Source organism: Microcaecilia unicolor, chromosome 8 (assembly GCF_901765095.1).
Source record: "Microcaecilia unicolor chromosome 8, aMicUni1.1, whole genome shotgun sequence".
NCBI classification, from domain to species: Eukaryota; Metazoa; Chordata; class Amphibia; order Gymnophiona; family Siphonopidae; genus Microcaecilia; species Microcaecilia unicolor.
In genome coordinates this window covers 28,311,301-28,334,918 of record NC_044038.1, presented here as the reverse complement: position 1 = coordinate 28,334,918, position 23,618 = coordinate 28,311,301, and the positions used below count along the sequence as shown (strand labels likewise).

The 23,618-nt window shown below is 41.4% G+C and overlaps 1 protein-coding gene across 1 annotated transcript in view; it reads right to left on the bottom strand.

The window, feature by feature from the left end:
- Positions 1-23,618, bottom strand: part of DNAH3 (dynein axonemal heavy chain 3) — a 232,988-nt gene that overhangs the window by 6,974 nt on the left and 202,396 nt on the right. Inside the window, exons 52-58 of the mRNA XM_030212342.1 lie at positions 18,989-21,130; positions 14,288-14,513; positions 12,760-13,004; positions 11,591-11,707; positions 7,451-7,605; positions 7,121-7,288; positions 5,481-5,623 (exon numbers count right to left, since the gene is read on the bottom strand). Of these exons, the coding sequence (XP_030068202.1) occupies positions 5,481-5,623; positions 7,121-7,288; positions 7,451-7,605; positions 11,591-11,707; positions 12,760-13,004; positions 14,288-14,513; positions 18,989-21,130 (3,196 nt within the window). The remainder of the gene's footprint in view (positions 1-5,480; positions 5,624-7,120; positions 7,289-7,450; positions 7,606-11,590; positions 11,708-12,759; positions 13,005-14,287; positions 14,514-18,988; positions 21,131-23,618) is intronic.

Here is a 23,618-nt window from a genome sequence, read left to right as displayed (position 1 = left end):
TATCACAAAAGCTGGGGGACAAGGCACCTCCATGGGAAATAACGGGATAAATGGACTTGCATAGCTAATAAAACACCTCTCTACAGAACTGCATATTACATTGGGGCTTAACAGGTGACATGAAAGAATGTCACACTGCATGGAATAGAGAGGTCAGGTTCATCCAAGAATCACTAAAGGCCAAGATTTACAAATGAAAGATAGCAAGGAGTAAGAGCTGCCCAGAATACAGGGCACAAGCAGGGTAGCAAAGGATGCGAGGAGCTATGAAGGCCAGCATAGTTAAAAAGTGAGGTGAAGGAAGTTACTAGAGCTAGAAGAACATCAAACATATAAATGGCAAGTGACCAACTCACCTGCAAATGCGCAGTACAGACTTCCCTCTCTGTCCCGCTCTCGTGTCAAGACATCATGATGTCAGAGGGTGGAACAGAGAGGGAAACGGAGCCGGACTGTCGGACGCCGCCACTGCTGCCATCTGGAAACGAACATCGCGTGAACCAACCTCCACCCTGCCCCCCATCCCCGCCGCCGCTCCCCTCTGTATCGGGCCCCCTGCACTGACCTGACAGCGCCTCTCACCTCTGTGTGGAAGCGCTGCAGACAGAAAATAGAAGGAGCCAACTGAAAATAATAGGAAAAGGATAAGAAATGGCAAGTCAAATGCAAAGCACTAATAAGGAAGGCAAAGAGAGACTTTGAAAAGAAGATTGCATTGGAGGCAAAAACACATCATAAAATCTTTTTTAGGTATATTAGAAGCAAGAAGCTGGTAAAAGAATCAGCTGGACTGCTATGACTGAGGGGTAAAAGGGGAACTTGGAGAAGACAAGGCCATAAGGGAGAGACTAAATGAATGCTTTGATCTGCACTGAAGAAAAAGCGAGGGAAACATCAGTGCCAGAAATGACATTTAATATTGATGAGTCAGGCGTGTCAAGATGGCGGCCTGAATCTGTTGTGAATGCATCCAGGAACACTGTTACCGCTTTCCTCAAATTATGCCACATACAAAGAGAAAAGGGACGGTTAGAAGTCAGTTGCCGTTGGCTATAACGTCCTCTCCGACACAGCAAACCCTGGATCGATTCACACAGAGTCTACCACATGATACCGGATTGGTAAGTCTGCTGCAGAGCCCTGACGAAGGAGCGTTGGGGCTTTCTGGACTGGAGGTGTCCCTCACACTGCCGGAGCTGGATCCTCCTCCTTGCCCCGCCAAACCCGGGGATGATGGGAGCTCGCTTTGTGCGGAAGGCGCTACAGGCTGGTTCCCGCTTGGCAAATCACCTCTGGGGAAGACTTGTTGTCCGGAAAAGCACAAGGAGAAATAACTTTAACAGCTGTTTGGAAAGCTGTCCAAGACCTGACTGCGGTGGTAACAAAGTCTACAAATGAAGTTCATCAAATTGAAAAGATAGAAGCTTCAATGGAGCAAGTAAAAACAGACTTCGCTAATCAAGCTCAGCAATTTAAAACGGAAATAAATGATATCAAGTCCTCAGTTGGAGCTTTAATAGAAGATAAATTTAAAATCCATCGTAAAATTGAGCAAATGGAAAACTATAATAGACGATTAAATTTGAGACTCCTAAACTTTACAAGATCGTCTTTAATAAATTCAAATGACCTATTTAAAATGTATTTACAAGAAGTATTACAGATCCCATCTTCTAATATACCTCCTTGTAATAAGGTTTATTATATTCCTCAAAAAAGGGATCTAGATATAATGTTACCAATAAATGGTCAAAGAGAAGTGCAGGAACCTCAAAATTTGACTGCTTTCCTAGAAGATTCTAATGTTGAGATAATTTGTCGTGGAACTTTGCTCAATTTGTTTTTGAACAAGATCTGAACCATGTGCTGAAATTATACTTTAAAAATTCTTCAAAATTGTTTCATGGCCAGAAAATATGGATTTATCCAGATGTCGCTAAGTCAACGCAAGAACGAAGGAAGAAATTCCTAAAATTGCGAAACGAAACAAGAGCCATTGGGGCTACATCTATGTTGGCATACCCCTGTAAATGTAGAATAACCTATTTAGGGAATAAGTATATTTTTCTAGAACTGTCTCAGTTGCAGGTTTTCTTGGACCAGAAAAGGCTAAACAGCCGTTCAAGGGAATTAACAACAGTCAGCTAAGAGAATATTAATTGGTTATCAGGCTATGTCGATTTATTAAATATTGTGGTGAATTTCTCCTTATTTGCTTAACACCTCCCCTCCAATGTTTATTAGGGGTCTAAGGAAGAGTGTATAATTTAATTCCGTATTGATTGTAAGTCTGGTAATTGTACTTGTAATTTCCTGTAACTTGTTTTTCTCTGTATTTCCTACCAAGTGTATTTGACTTGTGTAATTAAAATTTCAATAAATAAATTTAAACCATAATATTGATGAGTCAGAGAAACTGAAGCAAATTGCTGTTGCTGAAGCAAATTGTAATGGACAATTTGATAAAGAATAGCAAATCACCTGGACCAGATGGTATATATCCCAGAGTACTGATAGAACTAAAAAATGCACTAATTTTTTAAGTAGAGACGTTCTCAGAGTAGTAAATTCACACAAAACGAGGCCCCACGATAAAACGTGATGCCTCTAAGGGTGGACAAATTTCTCAATCATAGAACTTTTCATAGGTGTCTTTTTTTTTTTTTTTAATTTTTTGAAAACACACCCGTGTTCCAATCAGATCTTATCAAATGTGCAAATATATACCTCACAAATCTCAGAACTGAGTAAATTAATCCTATCATTTTCTCCAATAAAACCTCATGCACATCCAAAAATAAAAATGTGCACTAATCTTTCTATTCTAAATTCTATAGTCTAAATACTCTCAAATCTGTACTATCATGAGCATATTTAATCAAAAACAAAGGGCACTTAACGTTCGAGTGGTTCAAAAGATCCTCAGTGGAGCAGTCCTTACTAACCATCTGTCTCCATTTCAATGTTTGATAGAAGCTTCAAAGCTCACCATGCTCGCCAGCAAATATATCTCCGTTACTGGCAGTGGCCACAATTGTCTGTATATCATAATCCAACTGGGAAAAAGTTCTTATGTCCTTTACCAGCTCTATAGAAGCCTCACTACCACACAATCCTACTAGGCTAATTCCACGGGATCTCAATCTTTTTTTCGCTTTTTTCGACCTCTCCTTCCGTCTGCTTAGGAAAAAGTCATAACGAGTCCGACTCTGCAGGGTTTCGAAATTCTTCTTCAGGAACTCTGTATATGATGATTTTTACTATCTTCCACAAGTATGGAAGAGTGCCTCTCCACCATAATTTTTCTCATACTACAAAAACTGAGGATATTTCAATGTTCCCCGGCAGGAAATGATGTCATCAAACAGGTGCTAATTATAATAAATAGAATAACAGCCTGCTAATTTAAATGAGTATATTCCATTCAATCAAATCATTCAATCCACGAGGAGCCATCGTTCCCAATTCAAATATCCAATACTGCTGTTTCCTATTTAAAATTTGGTCCATATCACCCCCTCTGATGGAACAAATCACTTGGTCAATAATCAACCATTTCAGATGAGTAAATTGATGATTATTCTCAACACAATGCTTCACCAATGGAGCAGATAGTACTTGCTTGTATAATCTACTTTTGTGTTCTGTAAAACGGAATTTAATCTGTCTCTTCGTACGTCCTATGTACTACTTATTGCAAGGGCATATTATCCCATATACAACGTACGTGGATTCACAGGTCGTATTTTTTGGCATGGCAAAGATGAACTGACTGTAACTTTTTAAGAAAAGATTGAGGAAGGCCAGAAAAAATAATGTTACAGTAATCTAATTTGGAAATTACAAGAGAGAAAAATAAGACTGTGAAAACTATCCTCACTGAAGTATGATCTAAGGGGTCTTTTTACAAAAGCACGCTGAAAAATGGCTTGCAGTAGTGTAGGCGTGGGTTTTGGGTGCGCGCCGATCCATTCTTTAGAGCACCTGTAAAAAAGGCCTTTTTTTTTTTTTTTGCTGAAAATGGACATGCGACAAAATCTAAATTGCTGTGGGTCTGAAACCTTACCACCAGCCATTGACCTAGCAGTAAAGAATCCAGAAAATAAACAATATTTTTTAGACGCGCGTAGTGGACGAATCCCAAAATTGAAATTACTGCAAGAGCCACACGGTAACTGGACAGTAACTCCAATTTGGCGTGTGTAGGTGCTTACGCGGCTTAGTAAAAGGGTCCCTAAGTGTTTGCAGTTGTAATACACAGAAGGAACATTTAATAAAAGAAGCTATGTGTTTCGTAAAAGTTAGATGGAAGTCAATTGTGACTCCTAGATAACAAAAAGATTCAACAGGTTGAATGAGAAATCCAAACGAGGAGTGGCTGGCTAGGTACAAAAGACTTATTTGTGATCCAGCAGGAAGTAAGAGCTCCCACATCAAATTTTTTCATGTAATGTGCTCTACTGTGACCTGAAAAAGAAATACTTGAAAATGCCCTATTTCCTGGGCACACTAGAAATGGGCTTAGCGTGTGGGAAGTTCCACAATAGCATGTGCTAAGCCCATTTACTGGCACACTTTAGTAGACATAACCCCTTTGTTTTCACTTCAGGAACATCTAAAGAAATATATTGAATTGCAAGACAATATTAAACAAAAAAAAATCCTATACTAGAAAATGCTGGCATCAATTCTGTAAACTTAAAAAAAACAAAGTCTTGCTATAAACTTATTCTCTTTGGAACAAAACTGATCCAAATGGAAATTTTATTACATGAAAGAGAAGTTTATTTATTTTAGAGCACTTGATATACTACCATAGCGCACAATGTACCTTTAGGCCAGAGGCGTTCCTGGGGGGGCTGGCACCCGGGGCGGATCGCCGATGCGCCCCGCCCCCCCAGGTGCAGCGCCCCCCCCCCCCCGATGCAGCGCGGACCCCCCCCGGCGAAAGGACCCCCCCGCCGGGTGCACACCGCTGGGGGGGGGGGTGCCGCACGCGCCTGTCCTCCGTTGTTTCATGCTTCTTCTCTGCCCCGGAACAGGAAGTAACCTGTTCCGGGGCAGAGAAGAAGCATGGAACAACGGAGGACAGACGTGCGCGGCACCCCCCCAGCGGCGTGCACCCGGGGTGGACCGCACCCACCGCCCCCCCCCCCCCCCTAGGAACGCCACTGCTTTAGGTAGTTTACAATGGAATTAGAAATTCTAAATAAAAGGTAATAATAAGCATGTCCTTGACTAGCATTTGCAGAATTAAGGGTAGAAAGTAGATTTTTGTACAATTAAAACCAAGGTGTTACACTCCACAGTATGTAATATAATACCAAGCAAGTTAAAAATGCTCAGTATAATGATGAGGAAAACTGCTGATCAATAATCACACTGTCATGGTAAACATGTTCTTGAAGTCCTCAGCGTTTTCTAGTTTCACTACAGTTTTTTTTAATAGCTTCTTTCTAATCCTGCAAAGTAGAACATACCTGTTGAATCTGATAAGTTCCTGTCTGAGGACAGTGTTCATGGATTCCTCATAGAGCACTGGATATTGCATCATCACCATTTCTAGGTCAAAATCATTTGGTAATTTGGAAAGGATATCGCCAGCCAATTCTTGAACAACTTCCTGAAATAATGTAAGAAGGATATTGTTTATTTGGAGAGTAATTTTCAGAGAGCTTGTGATGATTGCAAGTTCTTAGTACCTGTGGGCCGGCAAATTTAATTTCATTTAAAATGGGACCTTCCATCAAACAGATTTGAAGCAGGTGAAAAAAAAGCCGAACAGATAAATTATAATATTAATATAACTGTATGCCATAGTAACATAAAAACCTGAACCTAGCAGCTGACTAATACAAAGGATTTAGAACTATCGTTATCTTAACCCCAAAATACCCCATCCCAACTTTAAGGACCCTTTTACTAAAATGCACTAAAATATAGGCTTAATGTGTGTTACAGCTAGATTTAACACAGTACTTGGCGGAGGGGGTGTGTGGATTTAAAATATATTTTATTGCAGTCGTGCACTGATGCTGCACAGAGTAAACCTGGGAGCATTTACTGCCTCCTGTTTCAGAGGTGCTAAGCACTCCTGTGTTAGCTCTGCATTAGCCAGTTCAGATCCAGATGAACCCTTGAGTCAGAGTTAGCATGCGTCAAGTATACGCGCTAGCTAGTCAATGTTTCCGCGCCCACTCTCCACCATGAGAGGCCCTTTTCAAACACATGTTTATGTTTAAATCATTTTTATTAGCAAATTAAGCAGTCAAAACAAGTATCCCAGCAAAATCCGCACCCTACATCAGCAACACTGCAAAAGGAAGATAACAACCATACAACATAATGTTATCAAACAGAACTAACAACCGCTACCCCCCCTCCCCTCACTGCAGGAGATGAACATAAAGTCCAAAACAAACGATGGATAGCGTCTTTATTGGTTGAGGATTCTGTTGCGCGCAGCTGGCTGCAAACTTGCCCCAAATCTCTCCGAGGTTCACTGAAACGTCTCTTCTTTAGCTGACGAAATGTCATAAGAACATAAGAGTAGCCGTACTGGGTTGGACCGTGCTAGCGGTCCCCAGTGCAGTAATGCCGACAAAGCCCAATCGGCATTGCCGCGCAGGAAACGTTAGCACTGCTTGATAAAAGAGGCCCTGTGTTTGAAACTTTAATCATTGAGAGACTAATTTTTATATTGATACATTCCTCTTGTTAGGAAATACTGTTTATCTCTGATTATGATGTTTATATTTTCAACATTTAATAAAACAAGTTGAAACAAGAAGATATTCAAATTGTTTTTGTGCAAAAAGGATCTAGAGCCTTCCTGCCACACCAAATGGCAAATCTCCTCCATTTAAGGCCATAAAAGCTTTGCACCTATTTATGTTCATCTGCTACTGGACATAAAAGGTTATTCTACAAGCCTGGTCCTGAAATTATTCCATTAAAGTCTACACAAATTTATAACAAACTATTTCCACGCATAAAGCACTATTTTAGGCGTGTATATGGCTTTGAAAACTATCTCCTTAAAGTTTCAGCTTATAACCTAGAAAATCTACGTGAAAAATTGTATACTGTATGTTTGTTTCTATTCTATATTTTGTTTTACCTGTGGAGACTTGCCACTTCCAGATGTTTGCCTTGGTAGAGTCAACAGCACCCCGTCAAACAGCTGGTTTGTCTCTTGGTTATCTTTTGTGATGTCGGCATTCTCATGCAGCCCGAAGACTTCAGGATGGGTTATAAGTGGTAAGCTTCTCAAATAATCAATATAAGACTGGAAAAAAAAGACATTTATTTATTTGTTTATTTATTGCATTTGTATCCCACATTTCCCACCTCTTTGCAGGCTCAATGTGGCTTACAATACACATTTAGTTTCACTGTGTTGTTCTAAGTGTTTATTATGCATCTATCCAGTGTTTTAACATTTCTTTACCTGATATGGGCCATGTGATGGAATGTAATAGATGTCCCCAGCTGAAACCATGTACTTCTCCTGTTCTATATCTTTATTATAGAATATGGACAGAAGTGATAGGAGGAGACGCCGATCTTTGTCATCTGTCACTCTGCCACCATAGTTACATTCACCTATTTAAAGCAGTATCACATTCAGTCTGACCAGTTATCAAATAAATTAGACATAATTGCATGGGTCCTATAAAAACAATAATACTCTGTTCTTCTCGATTTAAAATTTCCCTTTGAAAACTTTATAACTGAAATGTTTTAAGCAGCTGTCTTGCAGGTCCTCTGAGTCTTGGGATGCCATCATGATTGCAAGAGTGTCACAAATAACCTTGAGGCGATATTCATAATCACTTATGAAGAACCAGGAACATATGTGCTGTATAAAAGTAATTCCTCTTTTATTTATAAAACTGACAAAGTTATACTTTTTACAAAGGGGTCTGGTTTGGGGTACAGCAAGGGCAGGTATAAAAATTATATATTTAGCAGGAAAATTCAGCCACTGAGAAGGCAATTCTAAAAAAGAGGTGCCAATCTGGAGCCTATTCTATCAAGGAAAGGAGGCATTTCTTTCCTTTAGAGAACAGCAGACATCTAGACATGTATAAGTTAGGCAAAGCGGCTTGCGTCAGCCAAAGAGCTGGTATTTATTTATTTATTACATTTGTACCCCGCCCTTTCCCACATACAGCAGGTCCATAGTAAAAGAAAGCATCTTACATGGTAAAGAATACAGTAAAAACAAGGAAATGTAGGAACAGTATTATAAATTGTGATGATCATAACTACTTACATTATGAAAGGCATTACAAAGGACATGTGAAAAGAACGTAATGAACTAGAATAGGGACAGTAGACAAGGATATGATAGGTGAAAGGGAAGGAGAGTGGGAGGGAATGCTTGGTATCAATGCTTGCACAGAGATTGCTAATAAATACGCATAAATTATAGTATTCTATACTTTTGGAGCATAGCTACACCCCACCCATGCTGTGCCGCTTAACCGATTTAAATAGGTTGTGGAAGTAGGAATTGAGACATGCAGGTCAGGGCGTCTCAGGTTTCACCAGTACTTTAGAACAGAATCTGCCGACGCAGAGCCTGTTCTAAGAATATAAGAGTAGCCCTACTGGGTCAGACCAATGGTCCATCTAGCCCAGTATCCTGTTTCCAAACAGTGGCCCAGCCAGGTCACCAGTACCTGGCAGAAACCCAAATCGTGGCAACATTCCACTCCACCAATCCCAGGGCAAGCAGTTGCTTCCCCATGTCTGTCTCAATAGCAGATTATGGACTTTTCTTCAAGGAACTTGTCCAAACCTTTTTTAAAGCCAGAAACGCTAACCGCTGTTACTACATCCTCCGGCAAAGAGTTCCAGAGCTTAACCATTCGTTGAATGAAAAAATATTTCCTCCTATTTGTTTTAAAAGTATTTCCATGTAACTTCCTTGAGTGTCCCCTAGTCCTTGTACTTTTGGAACGAGTAAAAAATTGATTTACTTCTACTCGTTCTACACCACTCAGGATTTTGTAGACCTCAATCATATCTCCCCTCATCCATCTCTTTTCCAAGCTGAAGAGCCCTAACCTCTTTAGCCTTTCCTCATATGAGAAGGGTTCCATCCCCTTTATCATTTTAGTCGCTCTTCTTTGAACCTTTTCTAATTCCGTTATATCTTTTTTGAGATACGGCAACCAGAACTGAACACAATGCTCAAGGTGAGATCACACCATGGAGCGATACAGAGGCATTATGGTATTTTTGGTCATATTACCATCCCTTTCCTAATAATTCCTAGCATCCTGTTTGCTTATTTTTGGCTGCCGCTGCACATTGAGCAAAACATTTCAGCATATTATCTAAAACGACACCTAGATCTTGTTCTTGGTTGCTGACCCCCAAGGTGGGCCTTAGCATCAGATAACATGATTCGGATTATTATTTCCAATGTGAATAAGGAGAAATGGATGCTTGTGTGCTGGGTGCATTCAGCAAAATCATCCATTTTAGAAAAATAAATGTAAGAAAAATTATCAGGTTCAAAGCCAGTTATCTTTGCGACCTTAGAAACATAACTGGTTATTATCCCAACACTATTTTCTTGCCAGTTTGGCATATGGGGGACTTGGGGGGGGGATGACAACCCCCTTATCTCTGTAGTGGAATGTTGCTCATTAGCAGCTGTTTAACAAATCGTAAACGTGCTTGGTATCAGGTGTAACTCCCAAAATTGATCTTTTAGGACACAGAGATTGAGGGCCAGATTCAGTAAATGGCACTCAAATTTAGGTGCCAGAAAATATCCAGGCTATGCGCTGAGTGGCCTGTATAGAATAGTAGTTAGCGAGGATCCCCAACACCCAACTTTGGGCATGAGGATTTATGTCTGCTGAAGCCTGGTGTAAATTGGGTGCATAACCCCGGTATTCTATAATCCTGTGCCAAACCTTTTGGAATATCCCTATCATGGTCACGACGCTCCCTTTTGGGTTGCACATGAGACAACTTAGCGTGCAGTTTTATAGAATAGTGCACAGGCAGATCCATGTGAAAATGCAAATTAATGCCAATTAATGCCAATAATTGATTGTTGACACCTTGTTTAACTTAGTTCATTTGTGCTGGCATGTGCCCTACGTGTCCCAAATATGGATGCCCAACTTTGGCGACCTATATACAATCCAGGGGTTAGTCTCCTTTTGAAATGGAGAATAAATATCTATGAACTTTCCATGCTCTTGTAATATTTATTTTAACATACTGTGTGCTGATGTCTACCATGCAAGCTAAGCCCCACACATGTTTCTGTATCGCTGGCCTAATAATGTGCATGCCTAAGTGAAAGGGAAATGGAAAGGAGATGGGGACTTGATATACCACCTTTCTGTTGGTTTACATATTAAATACAGGTACTTATTTTGTATCTGGGGCAATGGAGGGTTAAGTGACTTGCCCAGAGTCACAAGGAGCTGCAGTGGGAATCAAACCCAGACACCCAGGTTCTCAAGCCACTGCACTAACTACTAGGCTACCTTTCATTAACTATGTTCTGCTCCTCACAGTAGCTTTGTGCATTGGCCCCTCAGTGCAAAAGGCTAAGTAGCCTTCATCCACTGCCAAACTACTGTCTGCACTGATTTTTTAACTCAAGAAAGATTTTAAATTTCCAAGCAACATTTAATTTGGTGTTATCTTTAAAACTCAGCAAACACAGGAATTCTAGCCATTTTTCAAAAAACTTGAGAGAAATTAGCGCAAGTATGATTATGCATATGGGAAATCTTACAGGAAAACTCACCCTTAACAAAATTAGGGGACTGTAAATGAGAGACCAGGAAAGTGAGATGTTAGGGGGAAATGGCAACATAGGTTAAAGTTACATTTCAAAGCAGAATATTCTTATTCTACACAAACCAAACAGAGTGAACTAAGGGGTCCTTTTACTAAGCTGCAGAAAAAGGGGGCCTGCACTAGCGTCAGCGTGTATTTTTGACGCACACTGAGGTCCCCTTTTACTAATACTACTACTACTTAACATTTCTAGAGCGCTACTAGGGTTACACAGCGCTGTACAGTTTAACAAAGAAGGACAGTCCCTGCTCAATGGAGCTTACAATCTAAAGGACGAAATGTCAAGTTGGGGCAGTCTCGATTTCCTGAATAGAGGTGTGGTGGTTAGGTGCCGAAGGTGACACTGAAGAGGTGGGCTTTGAGCAAGGATTTGAAGATGGGCAGGGAGGGGGCCTGGCGAATGGGCTCAGGGAGTTTATTCCAAGCATGGGGTGAGGTGAGGCAGAATGGGTGGAGCCTGGAGTTGGCGGTGGTGGAGAAGGGTACTGAAAGGAGGGATTTGTCTTGAGAGCGGAGGTTATGGGTAGGAACGTAGGGGGAACTACCATGGCGGTAGTTCCGGATTGGCGCTCAGCAAAAAGGGCCCCTGAAAGAAAAATATCTTGGTTTGTCAAATATAGGATCATAAGCTGATGAAGAGGGACTGGAATCCTCTCAGACTAGAATTTATCTCATGAAATTGAATTGACCTTTACGAAATGCTGAATGAGGTAGACACAATGAATTCACATTATTTAAGATATTTTTATACCTGTTAGGTATGTCAGTGCTTCAAATGGTACTTCTTCATATTCATTCAAAAACATCTGGATCTGTCTCATACTGATTCGAAGATCAGATTCATTAAATTCATATGGGATATTCCAGCCTGTTCAACAGAAAGAACAAGAGTGCATTGTGGTCCAAGTAACATTTCAGAATGTAAATTATACCTAAACAATGATTTATGCACAGCACATTGTAGGCAAACACATTGATATGCCTACATTCCAGGGGCGTAGCTACGGGTGGGCTTGGATGCGCCCAGGCCTGCCCAGTTTGGGCTCAGGCCCATCCAGAGAAGACTCCCAACACCTCCGTCACCAACATGTCTCCTCACACCCTCTCCCACCCCCACCATAGCGCTTCCCTTTAACGCTATCAGCGCTGCCTCACCTCACAGTCTCCATTTTCCACCCCCGTGGCAGCGCTTGCAATTTGCTATCGTTGGCGCGCTGCCACAGCTGACAGATGCAGCATGACGTCCTACTCCAGGACCTTCCTTCTGCCGCGCGCGTTCTGCCCTGCATAAACAGGAAGTTGAATTAGCATGGCAGAGGGAAGGCCCCGGAGCAGGACGTTGTGCCGCGTCTCTCAGCTGTGTCAGGCAGCGCCGACGATAGCAAATTGCAAGCGCTGCAGCGGGGGTAGGACACGGAGACTGTGAGGTGAGGAGGCACTGGACTTGCAGGGAGGAGGTTGCAGGGAAGGGGAGATGGAGAGGTGCTGGATTTGCAGGGGGGAAGGGGAGAGGAGCTGTATATACGAGCGGGGGGAGGGTGGCGGGAAAGGGGAGGTGAGGTGCTGGACATGTAGAAGGGGGGGCTGGGATAGGTGCTGGATATGCAGGGGATGGCTGAAGGGAAAGGAGAGAGATGTGGACCATGTGGGGAGTAAGGTAGAGGTCCAGCATGGAATGGGGTAGGGACAGAGCATGGGTGCCCACCCATCCAACCTGCTGGCCCACCCAAAAATTGCTTTCTGGCAACGCTACTGCTACATTCACCTAAGGAAGACATTTAATATGGATGCTTGCCAAGTTGTTGACACCAAATTTTAAGAAAACATGCTATAAAGTTCTGATTTATATGTCAGAAGTAAACCCTTGAATTTTGCACAAGAGGATACTTATTTCGCAAAAGTTGCCTATTATTTTCTTACCCAAAGGACCATAGTTTCTTCTTTCTTGTATCAATGCATGGAAAAAGCAAAGTCCAAACAGTAATTTTTGCCACATTTCTGGTTTTTGGCAGCTGTTAAAGAATGCTGGATCTGAGATTGGGTCATTGAGGTAGGAACGTATAAGATTTGCTCGAAGTCCTTTCGGTGGTTCATTGGTCATTTTTACGCCATTCTGAAGGATGCTGACTGGAAATTGTTCTGATGGATAACTAGTCAACCATAGTCTAAAATAATAATAATACTGCCAATCAACATGAGAGAGTCAGGATTAGAAATGAAAGCCTTTCAACAAATGCAAGGTGCTGAAAGGAACCATCACTGTATTACTAGCATAACAATAATTCAGTATAATAGAAGTAAAAGGTGGTGACATGTAAGGTTATTATGTGAATAGAAAAAGGTGTGTTTTCCAAATGAATACGAGTTCATTATACTTAGATCATGTGCTTAGATGATGTTTCATTCTAAGTAACTGTCAGCTCTGCCTGTACTTTTTAACTCCATCACAGGGGTCATTTAATAACTGTGGAGCACTTGTACTTAAGGGTATCAAGCCCTAATGTACACTTAGCTCGTGAAAATCAGGTTACTGCGAAATGCGTCTTAAATATTTTGCAGTATTTTGCATGTTAGGTTCACACTAACTCACACATTAGCTATTTTCTAAAAATATTTTTGGAGGGGGTGTGTCATGCACATGGAAGTGTTAGCTGGCGCGTTGTGCACGCTAACTGGCTAATGATGGCTTAGCGTCCCCCTAAATCGGTACCTAACCACTACACCTCTATTCAGGAAATCTTGACTGCCCCAACTTGACATTTCGTCCTTTAGATTGTAAGCTCCTTTGAGCAGGGACTGTCCTTCTTTGTTAAACTGTACAGCGCTGCGTAACCCTAGTAGTGCTCTAGAAATGTTAAGTAGTAGTAGTAGTAAACACTAGTAAACAAAGGCCCGTTTCTGAGAGTAATGAAACGGGCGCTAGCAAGGGTTTCATGGCTGCATGGGTCGTCGCGGTTTTACCTGGTTCGTGGCGTGCACCGCTGTCGTTTCCGTTGTAGCTATATGTGGGTGGCGGTTTTCGTGCCCCGCCCTCGACGTCATCGCGTTTTGACGTGAGGGCGGAGCACAGCTACAGTGTGGAAATCCAGAGTTTGTGGCCTGAGTAGAACGTTGGAGGTGAGAATCGGCTCCGCCCTCAACGTCATAATGTTTCATGCGAGGGCGGGGCCCAGAGCTTTGAACATACGAACCTTGGCTTCAGTGACGTCAGCAGCCAATAGAACGTTGAGGGTGAGTTTTATATGTATAGATCTGTCTTCATTTAGTTCAATAAACAAGATATATTGCTAAACCATGTTAATCTGCAAATATTAATAAACTGAAATTTTATCTTGGCCAGAGAGCAGATAAATATGTGTCACACAGAGTTTAGCAGCTAGCAGGTGTGAGTAAACTAGATATGTGAATTAACTGATTAGAAGGAGAAGAGATATTGATAGCAATCCACCTGAACTTTTCATTTGTTTTCTCAGGCACTATCACTTCTTCACATATTTTCTCCAAAGCAGGCATCCAGCTGGTGGCAAGATGGCAGTTTTGTAACACTACCCATGTTCCTTCTGCAATTGCTTGATTAATCATTTTTGCTGCTATTGGTCCTTGGCCCTGACCCAGAGATATAGTCTTTGTGCTTGTTCCGCCCATACCAACGTCATCAGCAAACTTTAACAAGCCTGATATAGGAAATTAGAAATGCAATAAGATATTGTTAAAAATGCTCATCTATACGATTTCTTCAATATGTGAAATATACTAAACGACTGAAGCAAATATTCAGCCTGACACTATCAACTTTATAAAGATACTAGTAAAAAAGGCCTGTTTCTGTTTGAAAGGAAACGGGCGCTAGCAAGGTTTTCTTCTGTGTATGTTTGAGAGAGTGTATGTGAGAGTGACTGTGTGAGAGAGGCTTCTGTTCCTGCTGCTGTGCATTCCCAGTGTTGTGCTGATTCGCTGCTCCCTGTATTGTGGCTCCGCCCCTCTCCCTTCTACTGGCCAATCTGGTGTGGGTTGTGTGACGTCACTATTATCTACTACATGAGGGACACCACCTCCAGCGGAAACAATGGTTCCAGGCAGCCTCAGAATGTTGGAGGTGAGAATTATTATATAGGAAAATATTCATTATCAATATAACTTTATATGGATAAGTTTTATAGTGCATATATCTTGTGCATGCAGATTACAGAATAGTGCCTGTTATGCACTAACTTCCAATAATCAGCTATAATTGGCAGTTAAGTGCATAACTGCCCTAGTTACAGTTCTATAACTGTGTAACTGCTAGGGAGTTATTGACATGGGAGGGGCATGGGCAGATCCAGGGGGGAGGGGGGCCCAGCACTTCTGTGCTACAGTTATAGAATAGCGACAGGCGCGTCACAACAACATTCAGTCATGGACATCTACACCAGCCGCTCACATGGGGTAAGCGCCACGTGTGTCAATACGTCTTACAGCAGTTACATGCATAATTGCTGATAAGAGAATTTACGCTTAGCATGCGGCATCCTACTGCCTAAGTTACTTGCCCTGTACTGAAATTACCCCCATAAAGGGCATTTCTATAATTGGGCACCTGCAGTTAACATGCGCTTTGTGCGCCAAAGTGCCGAGAAAATGGACATTTATCCCCAGGATTCTATGTAGAGCGCCTAGTGTTCCGCGCCAAAATCCAAGCGGATTCTATAACAGCGCGTGTAACTGGCTTAATAAGCCAATTGGCGTTGTTAACAGTACTTGGCAAACAATAATTAGAATTTATGCGCACAAATCTCTAAGCATATTCTGTAATGCAGATCGCCTAAATTTTAATGCATGCAGACAAAAAGGGGTGGTGTTATAGGCAGGGAAATAGGCATCTCATGGGTGTTCCAAAATTTATGTCCGTAATTATGTGCAAAGATTTACGCCATGTTTTCATTTGGGTGAACGGACGTGTGTAGTTTTAGGCACTGGGATATCAACTAATCATATTCTACATACCGCGCCTAAATCTAGGTGTCGCTTATAAAATACGCTTAGGTGGAAATGTTTACCGCATGGATTTTTTAGGCGCCTTATGTAGAATTTCCACTTATGTGCATAAGGGCGCTATGGAGGAGATTCTAAATATGGCACCTAAAAAAAGAAAAATCGGTGCTGAAATCAGTGCCAAGCGTATTCTATAATCGGGTGCCTAGATTTAGGCGCTGATTATAGAATATGCTTAGTTCATATTTCAGCGCCTAAATCTACGCACATCCATTTACACCAATGGAAGCTTGGTGTAAATCCCTGCGCCTAGATTTAGACATACTAGGCCACTGATAACTGGGGGAGTAAGGGGATTCTTGCCTGAATCCCTCCAGTGGTTATCTGGTCATTTAGGGAACTTTTTTCTGACTTATTCATGATAACAGGTCTAAACTAAAACATCTAAACTGTAGCCCCGGACATTTTTATTTTGTTCCATTATGGTGGGAAAATGTCCAAGTGTTAGGAATGCCCTAATGCCATCCCCGACACACTTCTGACATGCCCCTTGTGATTTGAATGCACTGCCGATGAAACACTGATCTCTGCAACACAACAAAACTAAAGTACGTAACGGACATAACACAACTCTTCCGTTATACGATGCCCTAATGTGGCTGTACCAGATGAACTTTATCTTACAACAACATCACTATGTATTTGTTCACACCGGAGTCTGCAAACGCCTCTCAGGTACTATGTAAGCCACATTGAGCCTACAAATAGGTGGGAAAATGTGGGATACAAATGTAACAAATTAATTAATTAAGTAGGTCCAATATAGAGGCATACCAGGGGAGCAGACTTCCAATGGCGCCAGCACCTATTTTTGACACAATCTGTCACATTTAAATTAAGCTCTCCGCTCTCCCGCGTCCTCAACCTGGCTACGCTTCTGGTCCAATAAACACCTAAATTACCTACAAAAATTGTTTGTTGACCTTTATTTCTTTTCATCTAAAACACAGTCTACTCCTAAGAACATCTTCACTAACTGATCAAAATATTGGAGCCCTTTTACTAAAGTGAGTTAAGCCCTTAACATTCAGTTAGCGCGTGAGAACAAGTTATCGCATCAACGCGTTAAAATATTTTGTAGCAGTTTCCCTGTTTTCACGCGCTAAACCGTGTGCTACAAATTTTACTAAAATATTTTTGGGAGTTGGCATGGGATAAGAGGGGAATGGACATGTGTGTTAACCAGCTAGCGCATTTTGATTAGCATGTGCTAACTGGTTACACAGACATAACGTAAACATTTAGTCCTGTCTAAATAGGAGGCGCTAAGTCTTCCTGTGTTAAGTTATTTCAGGTTTCACACACTAATGGCAATATTAACACATGACCTGAAAAAGTCAATATGAAAAAGACCTCAAAAACTCCACACTACTTTTGCTGTCAGCGCACAAGAAATTCCCATGTTAAGCTGTGCTAAGGACAAATATTAGAGCAATTTAGTAAAAGGGCCCCATTATTAGACCCAGCATATTCTTATAAACAGAATCCTTTTTGATCTGTTTGTTCTGCTCTTTCAGACTGGACTAGGCCTGGAATCCAGTCACAAGTTCTCCCATGTAAAAGCCTGACTCTTTAGACAAGCCTTTGCGAGCTAGCATAGCCAGTGGTTTTCTCCGGCTTGAGAATTTTTTTTTTTTTTTTAGCATATTCAGTGTCTGTCAGTCTCTGTGTGCTGATTCTCCCTCTGTCTTTGTGTGATGGGATATCTTTCCTGTTTTTTTAATGGCGTTCCTTTCCTTTTCCATTTTTTAAATGTATTTTAGCCTGTACACCACTCTGCTCTGCCTTGGCAGCTAGAGCGGTCTAGCAAATCGCAATAAACTACTTGCAAGAACCGAGAGATGGTTTTCCTAATGTCATAGCCCTTCCAAACTTGCTTTGGTCTAGTCATTGAAGTGGGAGTCCTTGGCTGGAAGCCATGCATCAGGGCTCCATCCAGAACCCTGCGATCACAAGCTGATATCCGGTGATAAGCTATCATTATTTTACAATGACTAACGTTCACTTCCCCCGTGGATTATGAGCTGTGCCCCCCTAACATAAACAGCTTCAACTGACCCAGGGAGTGCAAGATGTGAGTTGGAAATAGAACCCAGGTTGCTTCACATGGTAGTGTACAGCACTGCAACTGAGAATTAGGCCGATTCCACCTAACTAAAATTACTTTTGCAGGAAGGAAAACAAATGGACGTTGACAACATGTTTGTTCATTTATAGGTTTTCCACTGACTTGTTTACTTTTACATGTTAAAATGCTTTTAACCTGCAAATTTAGCAATGACCAAAATCATGATTATCTGAATGTATACAAACAAAATGCACTCTTTGAATGTATGGTTCACTGTACAAGTTATAAGAAATTAGGGGAAAAAAATGATCCACCCGATATTCAGCCTGAGGCCGTCAGTGGTTTTTAAGCCGGTGACAGCTGAGAGCAGAATTAAGCTGAGATATTTATTGCTGGGCCATGTCCAGGCACCTATGTTGCCAAGCCAGAGGTTATGTGGGTTATGCCTTTGTGCCGTCCTATCTGCCCACATAGCTATGCAGGCACTGGTGCTGAATATGGCCACGGTGCCTGTATAACTGCTGACTCTTCTCTGGCTCCACCCACTGACTGCCCTGGCAGTCAGAGCCAATATTCAGCGGCACTGCCCAATTAAGTGCCATTGAATATCAGTGGCCGTGATGCTGCTCATGCTGAATATCAGAGAATATCTTCAAGACTATGCAATAAAACTCCAAGGGATGGTGTGGGTGGGGGAAGGGTTGGGATATTCCACAGCCCCTTTAGGTTTGCCATGGAGGAGATAGGGAGAATGAAATATCGTTCACAGGGAGATGTCAAGACTTGCCAGGCCCAGCAAAGATCTGCCACCTGATCCAAGCCACACAAAATGTCCTTAATATACATGTAAACTTTTATTGCATAGGACCCTGTTTGGTGATGTATCCTTGAGTCTTCTCTCCTTGAACACAGATGTATCAAGCAGAGAAAATGGAAAATGTAGGATTGTTTAGTCATTGATAAAAAGTCATATCCAGCTGGTACTAGGATAATCGAAGAAACAACATTTTCAAAACAAAAGTACACTTTAACTTCAATGCTTATTACCTGCCATTGGATCAGCACCTGGTGATAATACAAAAATCAAAGGTGCACAACAGTTTGAATCATTGTAACTTCCTACAAGGTCGAAAGTAGGAGGCTCAATATATGCTTTTCCCATGTTGTCTGCAATGAATTCTTGAACGGCTGGAACAATTTTATCTGGTCTGAAACACCTCAGAATGACCATGCGATCCAATCCTTTTAGAGTGCTCCATTCTTCAGGGAATATCTCACTTTGTGGTGTTGCAGAATCGTAAATCATTTTCCATTGAACAACATTGTTTTTCACATGTTCCATAAACCCCCCTAAGGGCTTCAGATTAGATGCACGTACAATCTCGGCCCATGATTTGTCAGAAAGCCAGTCAGAAGATGGATTGGGATTCGGATTATCAAGAGCAACACCTCCTGTCAAAAGGAAGCGCCAAATTTCATCATCAACCTTGCCCTTGCCTTTCATAATGCCTATGGTTAAAAGAAGAGAGAACAGCAGTTTGTCTTTCTCAAACAGTGATCGACATACATTATTATAAATACTTTTTGTAAAATGTTCAATAATGTTCTCAATTCTTTTATTCAAATCATCACTCTTTGTACTGTGAGCAAGGGAATGGACATACAGATGAATGAACCAAGTTAATGAGTATTGGTACATAGGTTCAATATTTGCCATATCCGAGATGCAAAAAAAGACAATGGATGAATGAACAGCAACTGGCTTATATCCCAGTCGGGTTTCATCAATCTGTTTTTCTGTTTCAGTAGCAATCTGCTGCTTTTCAGAGATCTCTTCTGATAGCACTTTTGAGGAAGACAACACTTTAATAGCGGTTTCATCTTCTAAAATATTTCCCTCTGATGTGGAAAGAACCTCAAGGATCTTATCTTCTATTTCTTTCAGTTGTTTCTTGTTGGCAGCACTCTCTATTATTAACTGGTTCTTCACTTCTTCCAGCTGTGGTTTCTCCTTTGCAGCTACAATTCCGAGAAGTTGATCTTGAAGACCCAAAGGTGTAATCATGAAGTTTAGAAGGCAAACTTTGACAGCAACCTCTGGGAGATAATGCGGATTCCTTATACGAGTAGTGATATAGAACCTGAAATCTTTGGAGTATTCAATAATATTTTCACCTAGCTTAATGTACTCCACTCCCTGTTGCTTGAATGTCTGCTTCAGTAATACAGGCTCTAAAACAGCATCAAGCTCTTCGCCAATATTTTCAAGCAAGACTGGAGTTCCAAATTGGATAGAATTTTCAAGAATCCTTGTATAATTTGTATCAGAAAGTTTGATAACTGACAACTTGTTGGCTTTCTCCATATTTTTTACCCACTTATTGGCTTGTCCTTGTGGATCAATCATTAAGGCCCATCTTCTTGAATTAGAAACAATTATGCCATTATCAATTGAAAAAGAGTCAACTGGCAGACCAGCAATCTGCCAAGCACGAATTTTCACTGGGTCGCCTAAAATATTACTTAAACTAAACTCAGTAGAGCACGGGATTTCTTTCTGCTTGCACAGGATATGCCATTGTTGTTGACATTGAAGACGATAATCCACAGTGAAGGCACCTAAGTAAGCCACTGTGCCAGAAGACAGGAGCACGTCACCAGTAAGATTTGTGTATCTGATTCCCAATAATCTCGCTGCTTCTGTCCATCGGTCTTTCTCTCCACCCAGGCCACTTATCAGTTTTTCAGCACGTAGCAGCTTCTGTGAACAGATTTCTATATTGGTTTCCAATTCTATTTTTTTGTTATTCATTGCTTCAAATTCGTCATTTAATGCTTGGAGGCGGTCTACTACCTCCTTAAGTTCAGCCCGCTTGGTGTTTAATTTCTGCATTTGAACAAAAAGTTTGCCTTCGGCTTCTTTAAGGCGTTCACGTTTGGGGGCAACCACCTTAGCCACACGGTCATACACCTCCATAGCTCTCACCCATTTGCATAACCCTTCACAAGCTGAAGAGACATTTTTGATAATTGAAGGTTGAAACTCTGGGTGGTCTATAAATTTCTCTCTAATTTTCTTCATTACTGCAGGAGAAATGTTATCCTTGTCAAATGCTTTCAAACCGTCAAGGAACTTCAGATCTCCCAAAACTTTTTTTGATGGACCCCAGTAGTCTTCTATCATTTTTCCTGTTTGTAAATAAAATCAGAATGTTAAACTACAACTATAGTGTACAAGTTAAATATAAGGCAACAGTATTAAAGCTAATAATATATTGACTTTGCAGCCAATGTTCTACCATATCACTTTGAGCAAACAGAACTGATAGATAATTTAAAGCAGCAGTACTAAGAAATGTTTTTCTGAATAATTTAGCTGCTTCTTAAAACCAAGAAAATCATAGACCATTCAAGGTTGATTATATTTCTCATGAGACAATCTTCAAATATTTTGACAAGGCCTCTTGCTTAGTCATTCTCACCTTTGAGAATCTAAGTAAGGTGCCATTATACTATAACTGTATTAACACCAGCTGTTAGTACACAGTTTCACATGTTCTTTAATGATTTATGTTAATGAGATGAAAATGAAGCACACATTACCACAGATGGTAAAGTATGAATGTTAATGTGGACAGTGAGGCAAAAGCTTTTTTTGGATGATTTAACATCTGTTATTTATCCCTTCACTAATTGATAATGAGCTAAAGCATCAAGAAAGAGTTTGTGAACCCCCAGGATAGTCTATATTTCAGCATCATTTATACTCAAAACATGATTAGATCCTAATCTAACCTGTGATAAGAGAATGATAACCCCATTAAACGAATAACTCATACAAAGTATTGAGATTATTTTTTCAACAAAAAGATTCAATAACGTATCCTTGTATGAAAAAGTATGTGAACCTTTTATTCATTAACTTATGGAACCTCTTGGAGCTGCAATAACTTCAACTAAACATCTCCTGTAACCAGGGGTGTGCTGGTAAATTTTTAACAACAGGCTCTTTCTCCGGACGTAGCCAGCTCTGCAGTTGGAAGGGCCAGGGGTGGCCGGGGGGGGGGGGGGGGGAGCAACACTTGCCTCTCTCTCCTCCCTCCCTTCGTGCGGGCACGCTAGGCATACCTTTGCTGGCAGCCAATAAATGGACTGCCACCACTCCCAACGTCTTGCTCTGAGCAGCATGCTGGAAACAAGGAGCGGGGAGCAGCAGTAGTCTATTTACTTGGCTTGCAGGGCTCAGCATCCCCACCAGCAAAGTAAAAGATAATTCAGCAGGGGGCCCAAGCCCACATTTGGGAGCCAGTTGTTAAAGTAGCCATGGAGGGCCCTACTTTAACAACCGGCTCCCAAAATTCTTAAAAACTTAACAACCGGCTCTTGCGAGCCTGTGACAGCCTGCTCCAGCACACCACTGCCTGTAACTGTCAGGACAGGGGTACACGACCATTACTAAATATGTGAGGATCCATTCATCCTCTGTCTGCAGGCTGAAGGGAACCCCTACTGGCATTTTCTGCATCTGGATGATGTCAGCAAGTCATCAGGCTATCAAACAGAGAGCTCTGGACATTGAACATGGAGGGAAGAAGAGTAAAGAAAGCATTCAAAAGGAGCTGCAGTCACCATCTCCAGCATCTTCTCCCTGCCTTTCCCATCAACTAGGGGTCACTGTATGGAATCATTAGAGTGATCCACATGGTTAATGAAGAGAAATAGAGAGAGAGGACATTGAAATGTGCCAACTTAAAGAAATTACAACCCATATAGACTATAGCTATTAAACGTATATGCTATGTGCGTAGATACAACAATGTCTCTCCTTTATTCCAGAAGTTCCATTGGCTCCCTGTTGAGAAACATGTTATATTTAAATTGCGTACACTCACTTTCACAGATCTTAGAGTTGGCCTTCCTGACTATCTAGCAAATTGGATTATCCCGTATCCCCTGCTCAGCTACTCCATTCAATAAATAATCACCAACTGGCTCTTCCATCTCCAAAATCTGCTCAATTCGAATTCACCCGCCATCTGCCTTTTATTTTGCAGGCTCTTTCCACTGGAACTCTCTCCCTCATGACATTCGCTCTGAGTTGCCTTTTAAAAATTTCAAGATTGCTTACAAAACCTGGCTATTCAGACAAGCATTTGTTCTAACTGGCTAAGGATTGAGAGTTTGCCTCAGTTTGTTCCTAAAAACTTTCCTTGACCTTTCCCTTCCCCCTCTCCCTCTTTGCACTTCCCTAGTGTTTTTCCCTGTTATTTTGTCAAGGTTGATTGTTCTACTATGAATGGCTGTCCTCGTTCCTGTCAAATACTGTAGTTCTTTTCTGGCTTTTATTTATTTGTTTAAACTACCCAGATCTGCAAGTTAGCTTGGGTGGTACAGTAAGTTTTAATAAACTATAAATTTGAGAATCTTCCTTTTGTGCCATGTGAGGGAATGAGTGGTACAGTGGCAGATGTCCCTGAGAATGCTGCCTCACTGATTTAAGCCCACGTTATGGCAGGTATGGCACTAACATGCCATGTCAGAGGCATGAGACTCAGACTGGGAGATGTTTAAATGCCCTGAAACAGAGTAGATCAGAGAGGCCCTGAGAGAAGAGGTTTCCAGGAGCGAGACCCCGAGTACAGAGGTCTCCCGGAAGAGGCCATAAGTGAAGGAATCC